This window comes from Sinohyriopsis cumingii, chromosome 9 (genome assembly GCF_028554795.1).
Source record: "Sinohyriopsis cumingii isolate HCF-2022 chromosome 9, ASM2855479v2, whole genome shotgun sequence".
Classification (NCBI taxonomy): Eukaryota; Metazoa; Mollusca; class Bivalvia; order Unionida; family Unionidae; genus Sinohyriopsis; species Sinohyriopsis cumingii.
This window is the reverse complement of record NC_142969.1, coordinates 39,722,473-39,745,677: the sequence shown is the minus strand read 5'-3', so window position 1 is coordinate 39,745,677 and position 23,205 is coordinate 39,722,473. Positions and strand designations below refer to the sequence as shown.

The 23,205-nt window shown below is 35.5% G+C and overlaps 1 protein-coding gene across 1 annotated transcript in view; it reads left to right on the top strand.

Moving 5' to 3' along the window:
- LOC149791598 (CLIP-associating protein 1-like) overlaps positions 1-23,205 on the top strand; it is a 127,469-nt gene that overhangs the window by 37,143 nt on the left and 67,121 nt on the right. Inside the window, exons 11-15 of the mRNA XM_089969458.1 lie at positions 359-460; positions 9,916-10,080; positions 12,371-12,421; positions 15,638-15,705; positions 20,078-20,188. Of these exons, the coding sequence (XP_089825584.1) occupies positions 359-460; positions 9,916-10,080; positions 12,371-12,421; positions 15,638-15,705; positions 20,078-20,188 (497 nt within the window). The remainder of the gene's footprint in view (positions 1-358; positions 461-9,915; positions 10,081-12,370; positions 12,422-15,637; positions 15,706-20,077; positions 20,189-23,205) is intronic.

Below are 23,205 nucleotides of genomic sequence, written 5' to 3'. Positions count from 1 at the left end.
TATATTAAATTGCTCTGTAGTTTTAAAATTCAAGAAAAGTGCATGAATTTAAATTTTTAATAAGTAATTCAAAAGTTGGAATATTTCAGGTTTGAAGATCAGTCAGATATTTCCATAGATACTATGCTTTTATTTCTTTATCATTTATGCTAAGCTTAGGTATTAGTTTGCTTATGTCTCATTTTGAACACATTGACAAACAGAAGTAAAGAAAACTGAATCTGCATGTAACTGGAGCTTATTTTCTAAAGTAGATTTTCTTTGTTGCAAAATTGTATTTTTTTTTTCTTACGCTTGCTTTGTTAGGCAGGTCAGTAAACTGATTAGTTGCACCGATTCCATTGGCTTTTCCTTCCAGCCCGCCCAAGAACAGGTTCAAGCAATACTTACTCTTCTGCAAGTCGCGTTTCACCTCAAGATAGTCGCAATCGAGTGCGCCCAGGTTCTTCTTTATCACAGCGTGAGTATCTTCCCTTGATGAGTTTTCTGTGTTTGGAGGGAATGCTTCATATATGCATAGGTAGAAATTTCCACCCCTGGCACTCAGTTTTTGATGAAATTATCCCCCAAGCATTCAGTTTCATTGTGCATTTGTATGCATCATGGATGATGGTTGATATGGAGCCATAGAATTGTATGAATATACTTTTACCATTTTGCATGCAGTCTTTAGGTGATATATAAAATCACTTCTCGGAGAAGTTTTATTGTCATGGTTTGCGAAGGTGTCAGATTTGTTTTTGCATTTAACACCTATTTGTTTTTAGAGATTTGCATGTACAGTAATAAAATCTGATTAGTGCTTTTATGAAGGACTAAGATTGACAACCTAATAAATTCGGTCACAGGACATTGTTTTTAGTCATGATTATAATAGGTTGTTTGATCATGCAGTAACAGAGGTAACAGTATTGAGAAAGTGGAGTTATTTGGATCTCACTGTAGGCACTGGAGTTAGTGTGCTTGACTTAAAATCGGTGGTTTATGGGTTCAAATCCTGTTTAGGCCAGTCATAGTTGGCCACCATAATGTTTCTTTGTGTCAGGCACTTGACTTCTGTTGCCTCAGTGCTATAGATCATATACGACACTTGACTATTGTTGCCTTACGTTAAATATGATACTTGTGATATGGCTTTTCACTCCTGAAGCCTCACAAACTTGTGATAAGGCATGTGACTCCAGTAGTCTGAGCACTATATACCATACATGAGACGAGGCACTTGACTTCTGTTGCCAAACCACTCCAATGGCGTAATGGTTAGAGAGTTCATCTCAGATATGGGAGGTTGCAGGTTCAAACCCCAGCTGTATCATATCAGTGACTTATAAAAATAGTACTAACAGCTGTCTTGCTAGGTACTCAGCATTAAGAGGTTAGTGTTAGGACTAGTCGGCCTGGTGTCAGGATAATGTGATGGGGTGGGACATGAATCTTCATGCCTGCAGCATCATGCCCCAGTGCTAGTCATCACTATAAACTGCCACATTGCAGATATCTTTGCGATATGACTGAAAAATTGTTGAAGCTACATAAAAATTGCAAAGCACACACACACTCACACACACATGCAAACACACACGCAAACACACACACACACACCTTTATTGCCTCATTTCTTCATGGCCTAAATGGTTAGAGCATCTGCTTCAGATGTGGGAGGTCAAGGTTTCAAACCCTCGCTGAGTCATACCAAAGACTTTATAAAATTGTAGTAGCAGCTGCCTTGCATGGCACTCAGCATTAAGAGGGACATGATGCTACATGTCTGTGGCATGATGCCCCAGTGCTAGATATCACTATAAACTGCCACACTGCAGACATCGTAGCTATGTGACTGAGAAATTGTTAAAGTTATGTTAAAAATTAAAAAACACACACACTAACACACACATACACACACACACACACTTGTACATGATTCTTTTCTTCATCATATTGCATTGTGATTTCTAGATTACAGTTAAAAATGCATTTGATTTTGAAAAGGTTTTTAGTTAGTAGCAGTATGAATTAGCAGCATTATAATCATGAACATCACATCCCACTAGATTGCATGCCAGTTTCTTACTTGCAAGGTGACATGTTCAGCTAGTGCTACAAAATAACTTGGCATGTCATTGATTCAAATAATAGTAGGTCTGTTACCATGTGGTTCCTTTTCTAAAGTACCATTTGTTAAAGTCTGCATGAGTTCCCTCTTCTGACCCCTGTGTGGGACTGGGGATCTCTATTCTGAACCCCCTGTGAGATTGGGTACAGAATAATTTCAGTGCACTTTCCTGCATGTCATAAGAGGTGACAATGGAGGCAGTAGTTGCTATAGTTCAAAGGTTAGTGTGCCAGACTGAAACCAAATGGTGCAGGTTAAATTCCTGTCATCAGGTCAATCCTAGTTGGCACTAAATAGCCTACTTGTATTATAGTGAAAAATGTATTGGGTATGTTGGTTATTTGGTACAAGTTTTTATCTCCATGCAAGCAAAGATGGGATGGAATTTAGCATTTTATCTATTCATTATGTTTATTATTAGTTGGCACTCAGTATCTCAGATTCCATTTCACCTACACATATGATATTGGTAATGTACATGCATCATGGGAAAGGTACAACTTTAGTATTTTCAGCTGTTTGTTTGTTGCACCATGACTATATTATATTATTCCACTTATTCTGATGAAAATTGGTATTAAGGTAAATCAGGATGAAAGTAATAAAACCATACCAAAACTAGGTTAATGTGACCTAAAGAGAAGATTTTAGTGACTCCTGTATTTTCAGCTGTTCACCTTCAATGCCTTAGACCACATTTTTTTAAAAATATTGGTATGTGGGTATATTGGATGAATGTAACTCGGCACTACACTACAATTACAATTTGACCAAATTTTCTTGCTTGTGTGACTTTTGTATTTTCAACTGTTCATTCGTTACACACTCCATATCTTGGACTTTCCTGCACTCATCAGAATAGTTTTGTAGGTACATCTTATTGAAAGTTACTTGACTATACCAGTACTATGTCATTGTGACACAATATTCACACTTAAGAGACTTGTATTTTCAGCTTTCCATTTGTTACACTCCTCACTATCTATGATGGTGGAACCTATTTCACCAATGGTCATCAAACTTTTTGTTTTCAATTCAAAGAGAAAACTTAACAGTGTGAAGACTAGGTTAGTGTGCCATAATTTTCTTGCTTGAGTAATGTCTTTAATATTCTGCAATTTATTCATTACACTCATTATTTTGGACTGTTTCACCTACATTCATGAAATTGGATTGTGGATGCATCTTGATGGGAGTAAATTGACTGTATATAGTTATGGCAATGTGATCATATTAATGCTCTAGTGACATTGTTCAACTGGTCATAGACTGTTGGCTGGCCTGTTATCCACTGTACATCTATCATTCATGTCTCCATTAGGACACAAGTTTTTTTAGCACTGCTCATCCTTAACTACACTTTACTTGGAGAATTGCCCTGAAACTTTGCAAATATATTAATTCATTATCGAATGAAAAATGTATTCTTTTGAGAGCCAATATTGATGCTGTAGTACCCATTGTGAAATTATTGTTATTGCTACTTCTTCTGAATGGATGGTCCTATATGGGTTTTCACTGAAAGACCTTCTTTTGATGTCTAGTCTGTTCTAAACGAAAAAGGTTCTGATCCAACCTCAAATATGGCTGCAGTGTTGGTGAGCTTGAAGATTTTGTTATTGTTACTCCTGGTATTGTAATGTGGTTTGCACCAAAAAGACTTCTTTAGATTTCTAGTTGGTCCTGATTGAAACTGGCACCCATCTTGAAAATCTTGTTAAGGCTGCTCATTCTCAATGGAAAGTCACATCAAGAAGGGGTTTTCACAAGAAAACTTCTGGCATCTGGTTGGCCCTAAATGAAAAGGATGCCAAATTAACATCCAGCATGGCCACCATGGTAGCCATCTTGAAAATTTGCTGTCACTACTTTTCCTGAATTAACAGTCATATTATTATGGGGTTTGTCACCAAAATAGGTCTTACAATATCTAGTTGGTTATTAATGAAAATGGTGCCAGTCTTACATCCAATATAGACACCATAATGGTCAGCTTGAAAATCTTGTCATAACTACTACTTTTGAATAAATGGTCATCTTGACATAGGAGATTCACTAAAAGACTTTTAATGATGTCTTGTTGGTCCTAAATGAAAATGGTGCTAGTCTTGCATATAATATTGCCACTTTGTTGGCCATCTTGAAAATCTTGTTTCTGCTCAAGAATTTTAGATATGGTGTCAACACTCAGCAGTTAAAATAAAGAAACAGCCATATCTTGGATTCCTGTAAGGTAAAAAATGGCTGGTAGGGTGCCAGTCCTATTGTGAGATTAGTTTAGCTGTCTGTTTATTATATCCCTCATATCTTACACCCTATTTCACCTGCAGCTATGATAACTGCAATATGGATGCATATCAAGGTAATCCAACCAAATAAATACTTGGTCATTGTACCTTAATTTTTCTGCTCATGTGACTTTTGTTTAGATCTTTCCATTTGTTACACTCTCAATATCTTGGACCCTATCATGGAAGTATCTTTAGGTGGCTCAACCATACCTAAACTGGGTCACTGTAACCTAGTTTTCACACTTGAATGACTTTTGTCTTTTCATTACACCCACAATTAATTGGACCCAAGTTTGCTGCACTGATTACAAATGGTATATGGTTGCAGCTGAAAGAGAGGAACAACCATACCAAGAGGTCTGTTACAGTGAGCTAATTTTCAGGCTTCAGTGACATATTTTTCCACATGCCAGTCTCATTTAAAAGTTTGTTGCATGTTTTGGTTATTTACCCACCCTTTAATGTTGTACTTTTTTTTAAAAAATCCATAGGGTGATAGTTTTGTTAGTTTAATCATATGTTGTCTTTTAAAGGTAGGAATAACTATTTTGTGTGATGTGGTGTGTGTGATGTGGTGTGAATTTATTTGTATAAAGAGGATTTATTTTATATCAGTCACGAGTATGTACTTGGAATCTGTAACCAACAACAAACAAACATGATGGGAACAACAAACATGCTCTTTTCATTTGTGTATATTTAGGAGAATTGAATTAACAATCAACATCAGAAGAAAAATGTGTCCTTGCAAACTGGATTAATCAACATAAATAACGGAATTAAGATTGTGTATCAGCAAAGACTGACAATTGTTTATGGTTATTCTTTGAAACGGACAATTCTTTGTGAACACCTTCAGCATTTTTATCAGTGGTATATGTGTGCTTCAGTATTATGACTGCCTTCTTTGGCAATGATTTTTTGCACCATATTAGCTCATCGTTAGCTGAATTTTTATGTCATTACCCATGTTCAGAGTGTGTCAGCACCTGACAAATTCATCATTAGAGCAGTCATTCCTGTTGAGATTTTTTAGTTTGCACCAGGACATAAAAGCAAATTTACTCAAGCACAGTTTCAAAACAGCACAAAACACAAAAATCATTCTTTTCCATTTGTTTTTAATTGGCTGATCAGTTTGCTGAGAGAATCACTGTTTCTCCCCCCCCCCCATGGTTATAAAGAATTGTAAACCAGTCTTTTATCTAGTGATAGATAGTAAAAAAATGTACTTTGTGTCTTAGCCACTGGAACCAGGGGAAAAATCTCTGGCATCTTCCCTTTTTATATGTCCATCTGGTGAAGTTGGACATATTATGTTGTTGTGCATATGTCTGTCTGTTGACATTTATTTGTCCAGCCCATAACTTTCTTATCCTCGGAGAGATTTTATGAAAACTTTACCAAAGAATATATTGTGACATACAAGTGTTGCATACCATATCCACACCTTCAGCCTTTAAGCCAAGGTCATAGCACTGTAAATTTAATTCTCTGACTTGTATCTATATCCATAACAGTTTCATGAAACTTTAGTGAGTTAGTTAATTATTATGAACAGATCTATCTCACTGTATAATATTGCTACTTTTTCTTCCTTGTAGTCAAGGTCACAGCATAAAAAAATGTAACTATGACAACTTTATCTTTGTCTGGAGTATAACTTTTAAACTGCTGAAGATATTTAATTGAACTTTAACCAGTTGCAGATCAGGATGAGACAGTTTCACACAAGTTGCCTCAAGTTTAAAGTCACAATAGAAAATATAAATCAGTGACCTGTCCAGATACAGGTGTAACTTTTGAGCTATTGAAGCTGTTTTAACGAAATGTTAGCCTTCTTTGTTTTGACTTGACAGTTTTCTCCTGTATTCACCATCATACTCCCCTGCCTCAAGGTCATGGTCACAACAAGGGATGCTGCAAGACAATGGTTTGTTTCTTTATCCTCTACAGAAATTCTGATGAAACTTTACCAATGTCTGCAGCTTATTATACAGTAACAAGTTCCTAGGTTCAAGGTCAGGCTCATTAGAATGCAGTAGGTAATGAGACAGGCATATCATGTTCCATTGGCAAAGCTTAATTGCCATTTCTTTTCTTCTTCACCTTAATAAGTTTTACCAAGTTTTAAAATGTATTGATATGGAGAAAAAAATAACACGTTGTAAAGCTCCTGTAGTGACATCAGACTTACATTTTTTTTTGCACTTGAGAGCTAGCATTTGAAAGGTATAGAGAATTGTTGTCAGAAACAGGAAGTAATGATCCAGACAGAACATTTTTCCCCCTCATGTTGTTGAAGTATTGGGTTTGAAAATTCACAGGAGCAAACAAATGAACAACCCTTGGTTGTCATAGGCTGGTATGACTGCAGTTGCTTGTTAACATGGAGTTACTTTTGTTACAATTGAGTGAATTCATTCATGTTTCAATTTCTTTTGCTTTATCATCACCAATATTAAATACTGTATTTGATTATGTATCATGTTTATTATGTATTTGATTATGTATCATGTTTATTATGTGTTTGATTATGTATCATGTTTATTATGTATTTGATTATGTATCATGTTTATTATGTATTTGATTATGTATTGTGTGTATTGTGTATTTGATTATTTATATTGTGCTTCCAAAATTTGAATAGCTTAGACCCAGTTCTGCCATTACTTGATTCAGTACCAGCAGTTATTGGTTTATATTGGTCATGTGACTTAAGAATCCAAGTGGGTAAAGTAGACCATGATTGTCTGGTTCATGATCTCAGGTGCAAAAATGAGACAAAGTGGTCTTTGCATTTGAGTGTGCATCTGAAGACGGGTCACCCCAAAATGATACAGGTCAGTAGTGTAGACCCTGATTGGCTAGTGCATGATATACCAGCAGATCTGGGTCATTGCTTGCAGTTTGATGTACATTACACATGGGTAAACAGGGAACTGGATATCACAGTACTAACAACATGGTGCAGGGCAATATGGGCACTGATATCTCATTCAGTTTGTACACCATCTATGTAATCTTCAAGTATAGTCCACTCTCATTCATATTATCTGTATACAGTCAAACCTGTCCTACTGGTCACCTTTATATTAATGTCATCTGGTTACAACAGCAATTCAGATTCTCCTTTGACAAATTACATTTGTAAAAGTAATGTATATAATGGTCACTTGCATTCCCTGGTCAGTGGCCAGTTTTCCAACTAAATAATGGTTTCTCCATTCAAGCAGTTCAGTGGTTACTGCAGCATATTAAGAGTTCCTGCTTTATTCATGCAGATTAAACTTTTGTTTGATAAGGAAGGCATTGTTTAGAAACAAAAATATTTCACTTGTACTCCCCATACTTCTGTCACAGTGTCATTGTAACTCTAAAGTGTAAATTGGTCAGATTTGAAAACATGGCAGATTTAATCATTATAAAACAAAGATATTCTGGTTAGAAACAAAATCCTACCATTTGATCTTTGAGGATTGATACAAGTTACATTCCTTTTCATTAGGGTCATCCACTATTTACAAAACTTGCCTCTAAAGTTTCAGTTCTTGTATTACTAAAAATAGCCTCAACTTTTTATTTTCTTTTTATCACCAGGCTTTAAGATATTGTGGCTAGTTGGTTAATCCAGGTATTGTACGAAATGTGAACAGCTGTTCCTAAGTCTAGTGATGTAAGTTTGGTAAAAAATTGTCGGTTCTCTATTTCACATTCATTTGTAAGCAGTCAGTAGTGAAATTAGTATTTTGTTGTGGTGCACAAAACAAAGGAAAATTTTCTTTGGTAAGGGTCAGTGATGATTTAATTTAAAGAATCGATTAACGTAATCAGGATAAGTAATCTTGTGTGGAACACAACTTTGGGAGTGAACAACGTATACTTGAATGGAATAATCTTTATTTGCATTTAGCCATTTTGTTGAATAGTGCACTAAATTTAATATCTTTGATAATAATAATAATAATAATCATAATGATGATATTCAGTGTATGGTGTTTGTTATAAAAAACTTAGTTTGAATGGTAAAACTGCATACAGATGTACTTGTGTACAAAAGCAAAGTATGCATTTTCCCATGAGCAGTTAGTATTGATGGGTTTGACTGTATCGTTGTTTGAATGTTTGAACTGTATGCTTAGATGCATTAGATCTATATGTCTTGTGTGCTATGTAGGATTTGTTGACAAGACTTTTAGCTAGTTTAATTAACCCAATTGGACTGTGAGGATAAAAACTAGGTACATAACTAGTAGATAGAGCAATACATAAATACGGTTAACGGGGAGTGATAATTCTAAGTTTAACATACTATCATGGCAGTAATGATGTGGGAAGATGGTTTCAAATTTCTGATTTTGGGTCTTTTTACTATTTAATGAATGAGCTGATTACATGAAATTTAAATTGCCCAACTAGTTTGGCTTGGGAGTTGTCTCCTCCTTGGTTACAGTGATATACATTGAAAAAGTACATATATCTTCACAAGCAAAAACTTAACCTGTATCAAAAGATTGACAGTTATACATAAGCAGTATTTTGTATCAAACATACATACATGTGCACATTTTTCTTGTTTTGCAATATTTTTTTGCCATGTTTGTGAACATAGGACGTAACACTCCAAAACTTTGTACAAATTTCTCATGTTGAGACTTGACACTAAAACTGACAAGATCAAAACTAGTTTGGCTTGGGAGTTGTCTTCTCCTTGGTTACAGTGATATACATTGAAAAATTACATTTATCTTCACAATCAAAGACTTAATCCATATCAAAAGATTGACAGTTATACATAAGCAGTACTTTGTATCAAACATACATACATGTGCACATTTTTCTTGTTTTGCAATATTTTTTGCCATGTTTGTGAACATAGGACGTAACACTCCAAAACTTTGTACAAATTTCTCGTGCTGAGACTTGACACTAAAACTGACAAGACCAAATAGATACAAGCTTAATCCTGTTGTCTTTGTATTAGGACACATCTGTTTGAATACACAGGTTAGGTTTTGGCTTGGTGTGATACATTATGATAAAGCAACATTGTTTTCAACAACAAAATACATTAAAAAATGTTTAGCAGAATACATTAATATTGTTAATGTGCTCTTTATTTTAATGGGGTACCTATTTTCATGGGTACCAGTTTTAATGGATCCCATAATTTTAAGCAACAATAAACATGTATTGTTTTGCAAAACCATACATATAGCATGAAAGTAGTTCATCTAGTACAGCATATCATTTATTTTTAGTATATATACCATTAATTAAATTACATTATTGAGTAATTAGTTCTGCATGGGCAAAGTCTTTTTTGTTATTTAAATAATAATGCAGATAAATTAAACTGTTGTCAATTCTTCCACATACATGTATTACAAATGTTAAGAAACCTAAAAGCATATACATTATCATTATGGTCTTCTTGTCCAGACATTTGCCGTTTGTTTCTAGAGCTTTTATCATGCTTTGTTTAGAGTCATAGTTCATTTGTGCTTGTAGCCAACAGTCGTTCCAGTTCCCCCACCCCTCGACACAGCTATATCACTAATACGACAGCTCACACAGCCACCATGACGCCAGGACGCACCCGTAAAACGGGAATTCCACGGAGCCAGGGAACCAGTCGAGATAGTAGTCCCTCCAGATCATCCACACACAGTTATGGTATGATCACCATATTCATTCCACATCCTAAACATAAATTATAACATTTCATCCAAGATGTTTTATTGACTAAATGTGGCTGTACATATATACATCTTCATGGCCATGTAAATGTGGCTGTACATATCTACATCTTCATGGCCATGTAAATGTGGCTGTACATATCTGCATCTTCATGGCCATGTAAATTGGGCTGTACATAACTACATCTTCATGGCCATGTAAATGTGTCTGTACATAACTACATCTTCATGGTCATGTAAATGTGGCTGTACATATCTACATCTTCATGGCCATGTAAATGTGGCTGTACATATCTACATCTTCATGGCCTTGTAAATGTGGCTGTACATATCTACATCTTCATGGCCATGTAAATGTGGCTGTAGATATCTACATCTTCATGGCCATGTAAATGTGGTTGTACATATCTACATCTTCATGGCCATGTAAATGTGGCTGTACATATCCACATCTTCATGGCCATGTAAATGTGGCTGTACATATCTACATCTTCATGGCCATGTAAATGTGGCTGTACATATCTACATCTTCATGGCCATGTAAATGTGGCTGTACATATCTACATCTTCATGGCCATGTAAATGTGGCTGTACATATCCACATCTTCATGGCCATGTAAATGTGGCTGTACATATCTACATCTTCATGGCCATGTAAATGTGGTTGTACATATCCACATCCTCATGGCCATGTAAATGTGGCTGGACATATCTACATATTAATATCCATGTAAATGTGGCTGTACATATCTACATCCTCATGGCCATGTAAATGTGGCTGTACATATCTACATATTAATATCCATGTAAATGTGGCTGTACATATCTACATCTTCATGGTAACATGGTAAAAACATTTATTTTCCATGACCAAATGGAACCATATTTTGTTTATACTGCCCTTTAAAAAAATCATGGTGGCAGCTTCATTATCACATTTATAAACATATTTAAGTTTTTTTTGACAAATATTGATGCTGTGTCTGTGCTGAGGGCAGACTCCTTGCTATGTCTTGCTCAGAAAATTTTGATCTGTTTGTGTAACTTTTTAAAAGCAGATATGTATTCCATCCTGATTTATTCTAAAACTGGGACTTTTTTGGTGATCTTTCATTGACAAAATTAGTTCCCAATCCTGATGTGAATGGATGCTAATTTTGCTGTAAAGCAAAAGAAGGAGAAACAAATTGTTGGTAAGTCCCAAGTTTAATCATTATGCTCATGAACAGTTCTTGTGCTGTTGATTCAAGAAAAATCTCTCAAGAGCATACATTTGCACCTTGTCATGGTCTCCGCCAATGGAAGTGCATGACTAGGCACCCATCCCTAAGAACAAAAGCCACATGATTAGAACATGGTATTGCAGGGATATTGCCAAACGTTGCTCCATGTTACATTACCAAACACTGCCCTATGTTACATTACCAAACACTGCCTGATGTTGTACATGTATTACCAAACTTTGCCCCATGTTACATTACCAAACACTCCTTGATGTTACATTACCAGACACTGCCTAATGTTGTACATGTATTACCAAACACTGCCCCATGTTACATTTAAGTTTGTTAGAGCAATTAATGTGAACTTGCTTTGCTGCAGCCTGTTTGCCACCATCTTGACTTGCCTGTGACCAGTTTTGCTATGCATTTTTCTTTAGTTGCAGTGCAGTTTGAACTCTTTATCTTAGTCTTACATCTGCCCAGTAGCTTTGGGTTTTCTTTGTGGCTTAATTTACAAGTTCATTTAATAAATTGTGTAGTGTAAAAGAAATTTGAAGTATTCTGTATGAAGAACTATTATCAGCTAAGTGACTCATTCATGGTTGATCATGGTGTGATTACAGTTTTCCCTAGTTATAATATGGTAGTTGAAATGTACTGAACCACTGTATAGAAAGTGATCAGAAATTAGATTTGTTTGTGTCATGTGTAAGGGGTTTCTAAATAAAATGATATTCAAATATGTAACAATCATTTTAGTTCATGTAATTAAAATATATTTTTTGCATCATGGAATTTGTAAATTTGATTTTGCTGAAAAGTGTAAGGGAGGTGATGGTATAATACTAAACTTCATATTTTCTTTTAATGCATTATCATAGATTTTTTAGTCCTATCCAAGTAGCGGTTTAATTTGGTTGTAGTGTCCTTAGTGATGCTGCATTATGCACAGAATTGTTATACTGAAGGGCATTACAATAAGGCAGAGCTGTATTTTTAAAAATGAATTTTACTTCCTTGCTGAAAAATTTCATTTGCTTTCAGGTCGAGAGAGACGTCTTAGTGGAAGCAAGATAAATACGGGTCTTAGTAAAGGTGTGGTAACTTCCTCATCCAACGTTGTCAGTAGAGACTGGTTGACATATTTGCCAATAAGTAATTGTCAGTACATACTGGTTGACATTTTACCCAATAAATAAATGTCAGCACAGTCTGGTCAGTATATTAACCAGTAAGTAAATGCCAGTACAGACTGGTTGACATATTTACCAATAAGTAAATGTCAGTATGGACTGGTTGACATATTAACCAATAAGTAAATGTCAGAATGGACTGGTTGACATATTAACCAATAAGTAAATGTTGGTACAGATGGGAACTAGTTGACATAAAAGCCAAGAAGTAAATGTTAGTATGGACTGGTTGACTTATTTGTTAATAAGTATATGTAAGTATGGACTGTTTGATCTATTGGCCAATAAGTAACTATCAGCACTTACTGTTAATATGTTAGCTAATAAGTGAATTTTTTTATGGACAGGTTGACATATTCACCAATAAATATAATAGAAGAGCTAATATATTTGCTGTGAATAAATATAACAGAACTAAAGCAGATAATTTTGATATCCATATCAGTCCCTTTAGTCACATAGAAAACAAGTTTCTTGTCAGTATGTTAATTTTTCAACATGATAATTGTATTGACTAGTTAAGTTACTGTTAAATCATTGTGCATTATGAGTCTCTCAATAAAGCATAATGAACAAATGAATCATTGATAAATAAATTTATTGCAGCTCGGGGGAAAAGATAATTTATACTTGCTCTCATGATAAAGGTGCCTTACAGCAGAATGAACTTGATAACTGCCTCCGTTCATTGCTCGACAAACATGCCACAGCCACCAAGTGCAGAGTATCAATTCAAAAGTATTCTCCATGATATAGCAGTGTTAGGGACCAGCTTCGCACTGCTAAAAGAGACCGCCATAAAGCTGAGAGGCTTTGGCTTTTCACCAGACTCACTATTCATAAGCAAATCTATGAAGCCACTAAGAAGAACGTCTCATGGTCCATGTAGCAAAATCAGCCCACTACAGTACTAAGATCACGGAAAGTTTAAGCTACAAAGAGCTCTTCGAGATTACTAACAAGCTAATGTCAAGGAACAAATGTACACCACTTCCATCTACCTTCGACTTCTGGACATGTTTGTTTGCAAATTTTTTCCGTGACAAAGTACAAACCATTAGAGATAAGCTTGCCAACACAATTTCAATTGACTCGTCACCATACAGTTGGGATACAGAATTTCAGTGGCAACCATTAGCAGCATTTGAACCTGTCTCTATGGATTTAGTAGGTACAATCGTGATGAAGAGTGCACCAAATTCACATGAACTTGATCCAATTCACTGCTGCTTGAGTGCTTAGATCCATTATTGCCTTCACTAACTGATGTTATTAATACCTCTCTCTCATCTGGGGAATTCCCATCATTTTTCAAAACTGCCATTGTAAAGCCTCTGCTGAAGAAACCAACACTCGAATGTAACAAGCTACAGACGAATGATGATAAAATCAGTAGCTTGTTACATTTCATCCATGATTTCACATCAGAAATGCACCTCTCTACACCTTGGATGGTAGCATCAACTTCAGTTGGGTGGCTAGATTTGTATATTTGGGTGTCATCAGTGTACAGTTGGTGAGATACTGGATGATGATCTATGACACTTGAGAGCAGCTGAGTGTACAGAATGAAGAGAACATGTCCAACAACAGACCCCTGAGGAACACCACAACATAAATTAACTGGGCTGGACTGTATTCCATTTGCAGACACAATTTGTGTCCTTTTGACCAAGTAGGACTTAAACCACAGTAAGGCAGTATCATGAATGCCAAATACATGCTGGAGACAGTGAAGTAATATATCATGGTCTATTGTTGTACCAACATGTCATGAACATATGCAAAGCTGCATATCATGAGCTGAGACACATCTGCTCTATTCGCAAATATCTTTCAGTTGATGCCACTAAAACACTTGTATGTTCATTAGTACTTTCAAGACTGAACTATTATAACTCATCTTAGTATCTACTTCAGAAACTTCAAAAAGTTTAAAACACAGCTGCTCGGATCATACTTAGAGTACCATGATCAGAGCGCACCTCCCCGCTGCTCTGTACCCTACACTGGCTATCCATTTGATCCAGAATCAAACACAAAATTTGTTCTCTGTGCTACGTTTCACTGACGGACTCCAGTCCAACATACCTATCTGACCTCACCCATGTGTACACACCAGCAAGATTCTTATGCTCCTCTTCTGACAATCGTATACTCATTATTCCTACTACGAAAACGAAGTCATATAGACAGCATTCTTTTACATACCAGGGCCCAGCAACGTGGTATGAATTGCCCACTGAGACACAAAGGAACAGTGATCCCATTCAAGAGTGCTCTTAAAACTCACTTATTTCGACTGCAAGAACCAACTTAAAGACCTAATAATGTTCCCTAACTTAAATATTTTCAGCATGTTTTTATGTTTTCTAATTTCATAGTGTTTGTTTTCTGTAATAATATCATTATGTTTTTTTAAAATGTTATATGTGTTGTCTAATGTTGTAAAGTGCTTAGAGCTTCTAAAGATTAGGCACTATACAAAGTCCTCATTATTATTAATTTATGTGCATTACCAAGGTTTGATTCATAATTGATATTGATATTGGTAATGTTATTGGTAATAGTTGACTGGATATATTTAAATTTGGATACAGATACTTTACGTTTAAATACAACTCATAGCATTACCAGTCCATTGTTTTATGCAGCATTGCAATAATATCAGACATTATTTTAGTAGAGAGACAAAAATATGAACATGGCCTCAGGTACTGTATATACTCATAAGTTGACTCCAGCTGCTTGGACCCTTGATGTGATGGCAGATCTGGGTCTATGCAGTTTGTTATAAACACTGATTAGAAGAAAGAACATTGACCTTGATCTGCCATTATATCAGGCTCTTTGTTATTTGGAATGGGACCGAACATGTGACTATAAATGTCCTTTATCAAAAATGTAGATATCAATACAGTGTTCTGTTTATTGGCCTGCTTAACACATTGGCTTATAATCATGTCAGGGATAGGGGAACTAACTGCTTTTTGCAATAACACACTGAGGCAGCCAAACCAGGGATTGAATCTGTGACCTTTGTATTACATGTCAGATGCTCTACCAGCTGAGCTAAAATGGATCAATGAAAGCTAAGGCATTTTCTTTGTAATTTTAGGTTCTGCCATGGCACAAAGATTACTCAAACCAGGTCAAGAAACTGAAGAAGCCTTGGCTGATGCCTTGGTAAGTTACCCCTCTTGATGATGGATCTTGTGCTAAAGTTTTAAATATCTTATAAAAGAAAATTCTTATCATATCTAGTTGTAAAATATATTTTTTTTTGCATATTTTGGGGGATAGTTTGAGATTTAAATAGGTTGAGATTAATTACAAAATGGGGATCATATGTTTAATCATGGGACAAAAGCAAGTATATAAGTGATATAAGGGTGTCTTATCGCGTCATAAACTTGTTTTCATACAGTCTTGACAGATCCTTGCATATAAAGGGTTGCTTTGAAAACTCATTGATTTTCTAAAACGTTGGTCATTATCCTTGAAAAGTCCTTGAATTTGTTTCAAAACTCCTTTGTAGTTTTCCCCAAACACCTTGAATTTATCCAAGAGAATACTGAACATTAAAACAATGTATAATTTTTTTAAAAATCAGGAATTCTTATTAGCATATTTTCCAAAAATAGTTGATAAATAAAATAGGATCAGATGAAACATGACACAACACTAGTTCCCAGAAAGGGCAACATCCTTTTGTGTAATAATATGCTAATTGTTTGGGGTTTTTTTCTCTGAACTTTTCTACATGTAATATTTATGCTGTGATAAAGAAATTACGGATGGAGATGTTCATTTTTAGTTAGTAAATTACTCTTGAAAACTTTTAGAATTCCTTGAAAACTAATTGAAAAATCCCCTGAAAACTCTTTGAAGATTCCTTGAAAAGTCCTTGAAAAATAACTTTCAGTGGACTGTGTGAACCATGTGTTGGAAGAATATGTTATGAATCCTTTCATGTGAATATCATCCAAGTGCATGGTATGTATAAAACACCAATAATACCACATTACTGTGAATTGGGGGGGGGGGGTAAAAACAGTACAAATTTTAATACCCCACATGGAATGAGCATCTGTGAAAATAATATATGGGACATTTCACAATGCATGAATTTAAGTACTAAAACAAATTTCCTTTTTAAAGGCCCCCCCCCCCCAGTGGAAAGGTATAAGGTGTTATCCATTTTTGTCCATGTCTGTTTCTGACAGCTTGCTGAAGTTTAATGTTTGGTAAATTTCAGGTTCTCTGGTGGGACATCACCATGTTTTATGAACATATTTCTAGCTTCATGCAGAAAACATTGAAATAAATCAGATTATTTTTACTTCTTCTTAGAAGTCTGTAATGTACAGAGCTGTTGCCATTTTTCTGTATGCCTTTGATGTTTTGGATCATTTTTGTCTTAGAACATGTCTTGTTCTTCACAAGTATTTGTGGTTAAGGAATATCCACAAAATTATATCCACAGCCAAAAAATAGCAAATGAATTGTGTATTAATGTACAATTTGATCTCCATTAAGTAGTTTGTTTACTACCAATTAATATTTTCAAAATTTGATTGATACTGCCTTGTCATAGCAATCACTTTGGCAACCGTGTGTGCATTTGTCCATTTCTTACATCAAGTATGTTATCACTACTCCTCATAAACTACTTGGATGATTGCCATAAACTTGACACATACATTCATGCCAAAGTCTAGTTCATACCTGTCAACCCATAGAGATGAAAACCTGTACGCCAGCCCAATAAAAACCTTACAAAGACCAAAATAACCTTACATGGAAAAATGTATTCATACATTATATAAGATCAACAGTTTTAAGACAACAAAAGCCATAAAGGAACTAATTTGATACACATTTTCGTAATTATTTTGCATCTGTGAAACTTTATTTTATTCTTTTGATTTTGAGTTTGTTGTAACACATACATGTTATTATATGCAACACATGCACCCTTTGTACTTTTAAGAATGTAATCAGGGGTTTTAAAGTATATGCAACAGGTGTCAGTGTTTATTTTACACTGTAAAAATGATGTTAGTGTGTCTGCATTCAGACTTCCTGCAATCTGTATGAATTTTTGTCATCATAGAAGAAGATTTCTCACAGTCTGCATTGTTGTGAGGCAAGGTAAATAGTGACTTAGTAATTAATTTTAGATTTGGGAAGCAGATACCACCAGTACTAATTGTCTGGCTGATAATATCCAGCCAGTCACTACAAAAACTCCTTTTCTGGCAATCATCTGTTAATACAGGCTTACACTCATCAGGCAGCATGCAATAATCCTCACTCTCATCTTAAGTGCTTCATGATCCAGGTGTGGAGCAACTCAAAAAACAAAAGTGTTGCTAATAGTAAAAGAAAAAGATATGTGCAGAGTATTTTGAAAAATGAATTTTCAGTGTGAAATATTAACTTCTTTGAAATTGTCATTGTCATGTTATTACTTATTTATATTTTCCCCCATAAACCCTTAGTCCTACAATGTAAGACCTCGACCTGATATGTATATTTTGGGTGTCCATGTCTTACTGTTGTATAGCATGTTGCGATGTCGATTAACATCAGAATGATAAGTCAAATTTTCAGGAATATGTCACACACTTGGCATCCCATATCAGTTCTTTTCTACAAAACAAGTTATGTTAGTCAGACTTTACTTATACTTATGTCTTTTTTCTAATAGATTCAAATTCCCACACAAGCAAATGGATATGTTTTCAAGTTTCTTTGGCCTACATATCAGCTGGAATGCAAAGCAGTTATCCCCACATTGTTTGCGCATAGCTAAAAAAACATTCTGAATCATGCTCGATTTTTAAAAAAATTACGTCCAGATTCTCGGGATTAACAAAAAAAATATCAATTTTTTTCCACAAACATGATTTTTTTTTATAGAAAAAACTACAAAAGGTTTGTATGGCTGTACAACCACAAAAATGAACAAAAAAAAAGAGAAAATGCTGCTGCTAGGAGATTGAGATCACAGGGGCCATCTTGAAAATCTTATCACTATCCCTCCGGAATGGATGGTTTTTTCAACATGTTGATCTGACCTACAATATGTTAGTCATCTTGAAAATCTTGTTATTACTTTTCCTGAACAGAAAGTCATGTTGTCCTCTTAGACGTAAATGAATGTGGTGCTGATCTGACATTTAATAGGGCCTCCATACCAGCCATTTTGACAGTCATTTTTGACAGTCATGTTATTGTTACTTCTCCTCCCTAAATTTAAAATCATACTGTGATGGAGATTTCACCAGAATACTTCTTATGATATCCAATTTGTCATAAATGGTGGCACCTGGATATTCAATATAGCCATCATATTGGCCATCTTGAAAATCTTACTGCTACTGAGCACAAATGGAAAGTCATACCAAGTTTTCACTTAAAGACTTTAGATGTTTAAGTGGTCCTATGATGGTGACAATCTGATATTTGTATGGCCACCACAGCAGCCTTCCTGAAAACCTCCTTATTGCAACCTCACCTGAATGGATGGTCATATCAGCATGGATTTTTCACACAAAGGCCTCTTTGGTGTCTAGTTGGGTTTAAAAAAATGTTTGATGATTTCATATTCAGTATTGCTGCCACATCTTGAAAATGTTATTACTATACCTCCTTGATGGAAATCATTTCACCAGAAGATTTCTTCGGATGTATAGTTGGTACTAAATGAAAATGGCACCAATTTGACTTCAGTATGGCAACCACAGCAGACATTTTGAAAGTCTTGTTATTGCTACAGATTGTAAATGGAAAGCTGTATCGACATGGGCTTTTTAGCAGAGTACAAATTATGATATCAAATTGATCCTGAATGAATGCTAATCTGACTTGAAATATTGCAGCCACAATGAACATATTGAAAATCTTGAAACTGAATTGTCCCAGATCATCGTGGTGTTTTCACCAAAAGTGTTCTAGTAGTATTGAGTGATCTTACATTTGCTGCCACAGTGGATAATTTGAAAACCTTTTTGCTCAAAAAATATGATTTCCATGCTCAGCAGATAAATGAAAGAAATGGTGTCAGCAGCAGGAATTTTTTTTTTATTATCAAACATTAGATTTTGTTTGAAGGTGTAATACATGATTAAAAATGGAAACTTTTTAATTTCATTTAGTTAGATATGGCATTAAGTGTATATGTAAAATAACTTTTTCTCAATTGTATATTGTAGCATTTTGGGTCACATGCATTAACACATCCACTCCCATCCCCTTATTGCATTTACCACAAAAAAACTTTTGGATTGTTTAAAAAATAAAAATCCAACACTGCCTTGAAAGCTGGCAGGTATGTTGGTTAAGTAAAATGAAAATTGTAAGGTCTTTGTATATATTTTGTTATTATTGGAAGTACTCTGTGTATTTCAGTCATAATAAACTATATAATGTCCCCCTAGTGGAGATTTAATTGTTAATACAAAATTGATATCAAAGTTTTCTGTATGACATGTCTTCTTATAGCAGGTATGATACGATTGATACTTTGTATCTTGTAATTCATGCTTTTCAGAAACAACCTCTAAGAAAACGTCATGAGAGCTATGATTCTGATGATGCTGCCAGTGAAACTTCCAGTGTGTGTTCAGAAAGGTCCTTAAGTTCATATGGGCGAACGTCAGAGGTAAGCAGTGTTCTTTGTTACATGAAAGATCACATTATATTAAATAAACTATGAAGTGTCCTAACTAACCAGAATGCACTGGGAATATAGTCATATTTTCAGCAATATGCCCTTTAATTGACTTGCTATGATGTATGCAACATTAATGATGTGAAGTTGCATTGTGGCATATCAAAAGTTTGTAGTTAGTCTTTACATAACACCATAAGATAATGTAAAGTCATATGTAAATGCAGTAAGTACTTTGTGTACCTTGTACACTCGCATGCAAGTTGGATCCGTAGCAAATTGCATAGACATATCTGCCATCCCATAATGCACTGCAACCGTTTCAGTTGACTAGTTGTTATAGCCTCTGCCTCCTATGCAGGAGGTCACAGGTTCAAACCTCGGCCACGTTATATGAAAGACTGTAAAAAATGGTACTAGCAGTTGCCTCGCTTCATGTTCAGCATTAAGAGTTTAGTGTTAGGACTGGTTGGCCTGGTGTCAGGATAATGTGCCTGGGTGGGACATGATACTACATGTCTGTGGCCTGATGTGTCAGTGCTAGACATCATTATAAACTATCACACTACAGACATTATATCAATATGACTGAAAAATAGTTCAGGCTATGTTATAAATCCAAAACACACACAGTGTACTGGCAGATATGAGTCTGTGCAGTTTGCTAGAAGTAATCTGAAGACAGCCATGAGATTGTATAATTAAAAAAGAGAAGTTAATGGCAAAGCAAAGACCTAACTTGCTGAATGGACGCAAGGAAGGATTTAAAGTTAGCTGATGAGAGTTTTACCGTCCTTTCACCTTAGGGTCCCAGGATGGTGCTTCCCTTTACAAATCTTACATCTAACCTCTGTCTGTGTGGGTCCTAGTCTTGGCTCAACCAGCATGGTATGTGGGATTGCTTGCCAGTAGCTTCCAGTGGTTCTGGGTCTTCCCAGGTTGTTCCTTCATCAGATATACTGGCTACCATGTATGGCCTATTTTTGCGCTGAAGAAATGGCATTAAAGCCCCAAAATCCATGATCAATCACTCACTTAGCAAGAAAAGAATGATGCATACGTCCAGAAGAGAAGCCACAAAGAATCACAAGGATCAACAAATGTCTTTGTCACCAGAACATGTATGAGGCATACATACAGCAGTACAGATGGCTGTCACTAAAACACCCTTCAATGATGACTGTGTCTGCATTGTAGTAAGATAATAGGGACAAATTAAATCATTTAAAGTTAGTGTTTAGGAATACTGTACTTAAAGTTTATTTAGATTTATCAGCTGATATGAATAATATATAAATATAGATACAGCTAGTGTATTACTTACGACATGAAGACAAAGTTGATGTATTTCAATCCATAACAGTTCTAGATTTTGATTAGATGAACCAAAGGGATAAGTGGTTTTCTTTAGAAGAATCAACCTTCAGATTTATGTATTTTCAGGCTTTTTTTAAATGCTTTCATCAGCATGACTATTCTGATGAATAAATGACTGTAAATTCCATCCGTTTCCAAGATATTAGTATTATAACACCCACAACTTCCAGTCATTGCAGTGGACATTTATATGTTAGAAAAGAAAAGTAGTTTACTAGTCTCAGTGCAGGATTATTCTTAACCTTTTGATTAGCAATACAGTAGTCCCCCTCTTGAACGGCCCCCCTGACCAGCGGCCACCCGCTCCTTACGGCCAGAATCCGTTGGCACCGACGAGTTTGTGTTCAAAAGTACCCCTCGCGAAAGGCCACCCGGCTAACGCGACCAGCGGCCAGCATATTAGTGCAAAATCATAAAATTTACCCCTCACAAGCGGCCGCATTTTATTTGAATATGTATCCAGAACCAGTATTGTATTCATAACGCGTGTTAAGTAATCCGATTTCTGTTTCCCGATGTCAGGTTTTCGTTACTGAAAGAAGTGTTGAGTAAAGTACATTTACCACTAAGGTTAATATTATATCATTTACGCCTCACGAGAAGCCAAATTTATTCCATAAAAACCGAGAAAGACTCAAATTTTAATCCATACAAAAGGGTACGTACATGTAATCCAATTAGCCTTACTACTGTGTTATCATAAGATGTCCGGTTTAGTCACTCTGATAATTGTTAAGAAAACAATTATCCAACAGTAGAAACAGCTGAGAAGTGGCAGTATCGATGTACAATACCCAAGTCAGCAGGAAAATGGTTTAATGGCCTTTATGGCTTCCCTTAGTAAGATGTTGAGCTTGTTCACTTTGGTAATCAGTGGCTATTACTACTGACAATAATTGTCAAAATTACGAATCCTAGCGGCCGCGAGGTCAAATCTGCGTGATGTTAATGGTACATATCGAAGCCGTTTTGGCTTCTCTCACCTAGTTTTAAGAAATGTATAAAAACAATAGGGTACCAGACTGCGACTAACGAATCACGTGACAACATCACTTCCTTTAAAAACACACGGCAATTTGTTCAGATGCATACAAAATTGTTTTATTAGTATTGTAGTTGGCAACATGAATAACTTACTGCAAAAAGATCAACATGTCATCGAGGAAAATAAAAATTCTCAGTTTAGAGGAGAACGTGAAAGTAATTCAACTGACGGGAGGTTGGGGGGGGGGTTCGTCGAGGATCCTTGCAGAAAACTAACGTCGGGAAGACTCAGATAAACAATATCGTGAAAGATAATGAAACAATTCTGCAGAAGTGGAAAGGTGAAATGGACGGAGAAAGGAAGATTGTTTGAGCCAGGAGACGTTTGTATCCTGATTTGAAACACAAGAAAAAGCAAAAATTTTGTCAGTTGAACTGGGATATGACGACTTTACCGCAAGTAACGGATGGTTGCACAGATTTCAAGTGCGACACAATATCAAGTGTTCTGTCATTAGCGGCGAATCAGCTGATGTTAATAATAAAGTTGTTGAAGATTGGAACAAAAGACTAAACGATATATGCAGGGGATATGACAGAAGGATATTTTTAATGTGATGAGACTGGTTTGTTTTTTAGACTGTTAC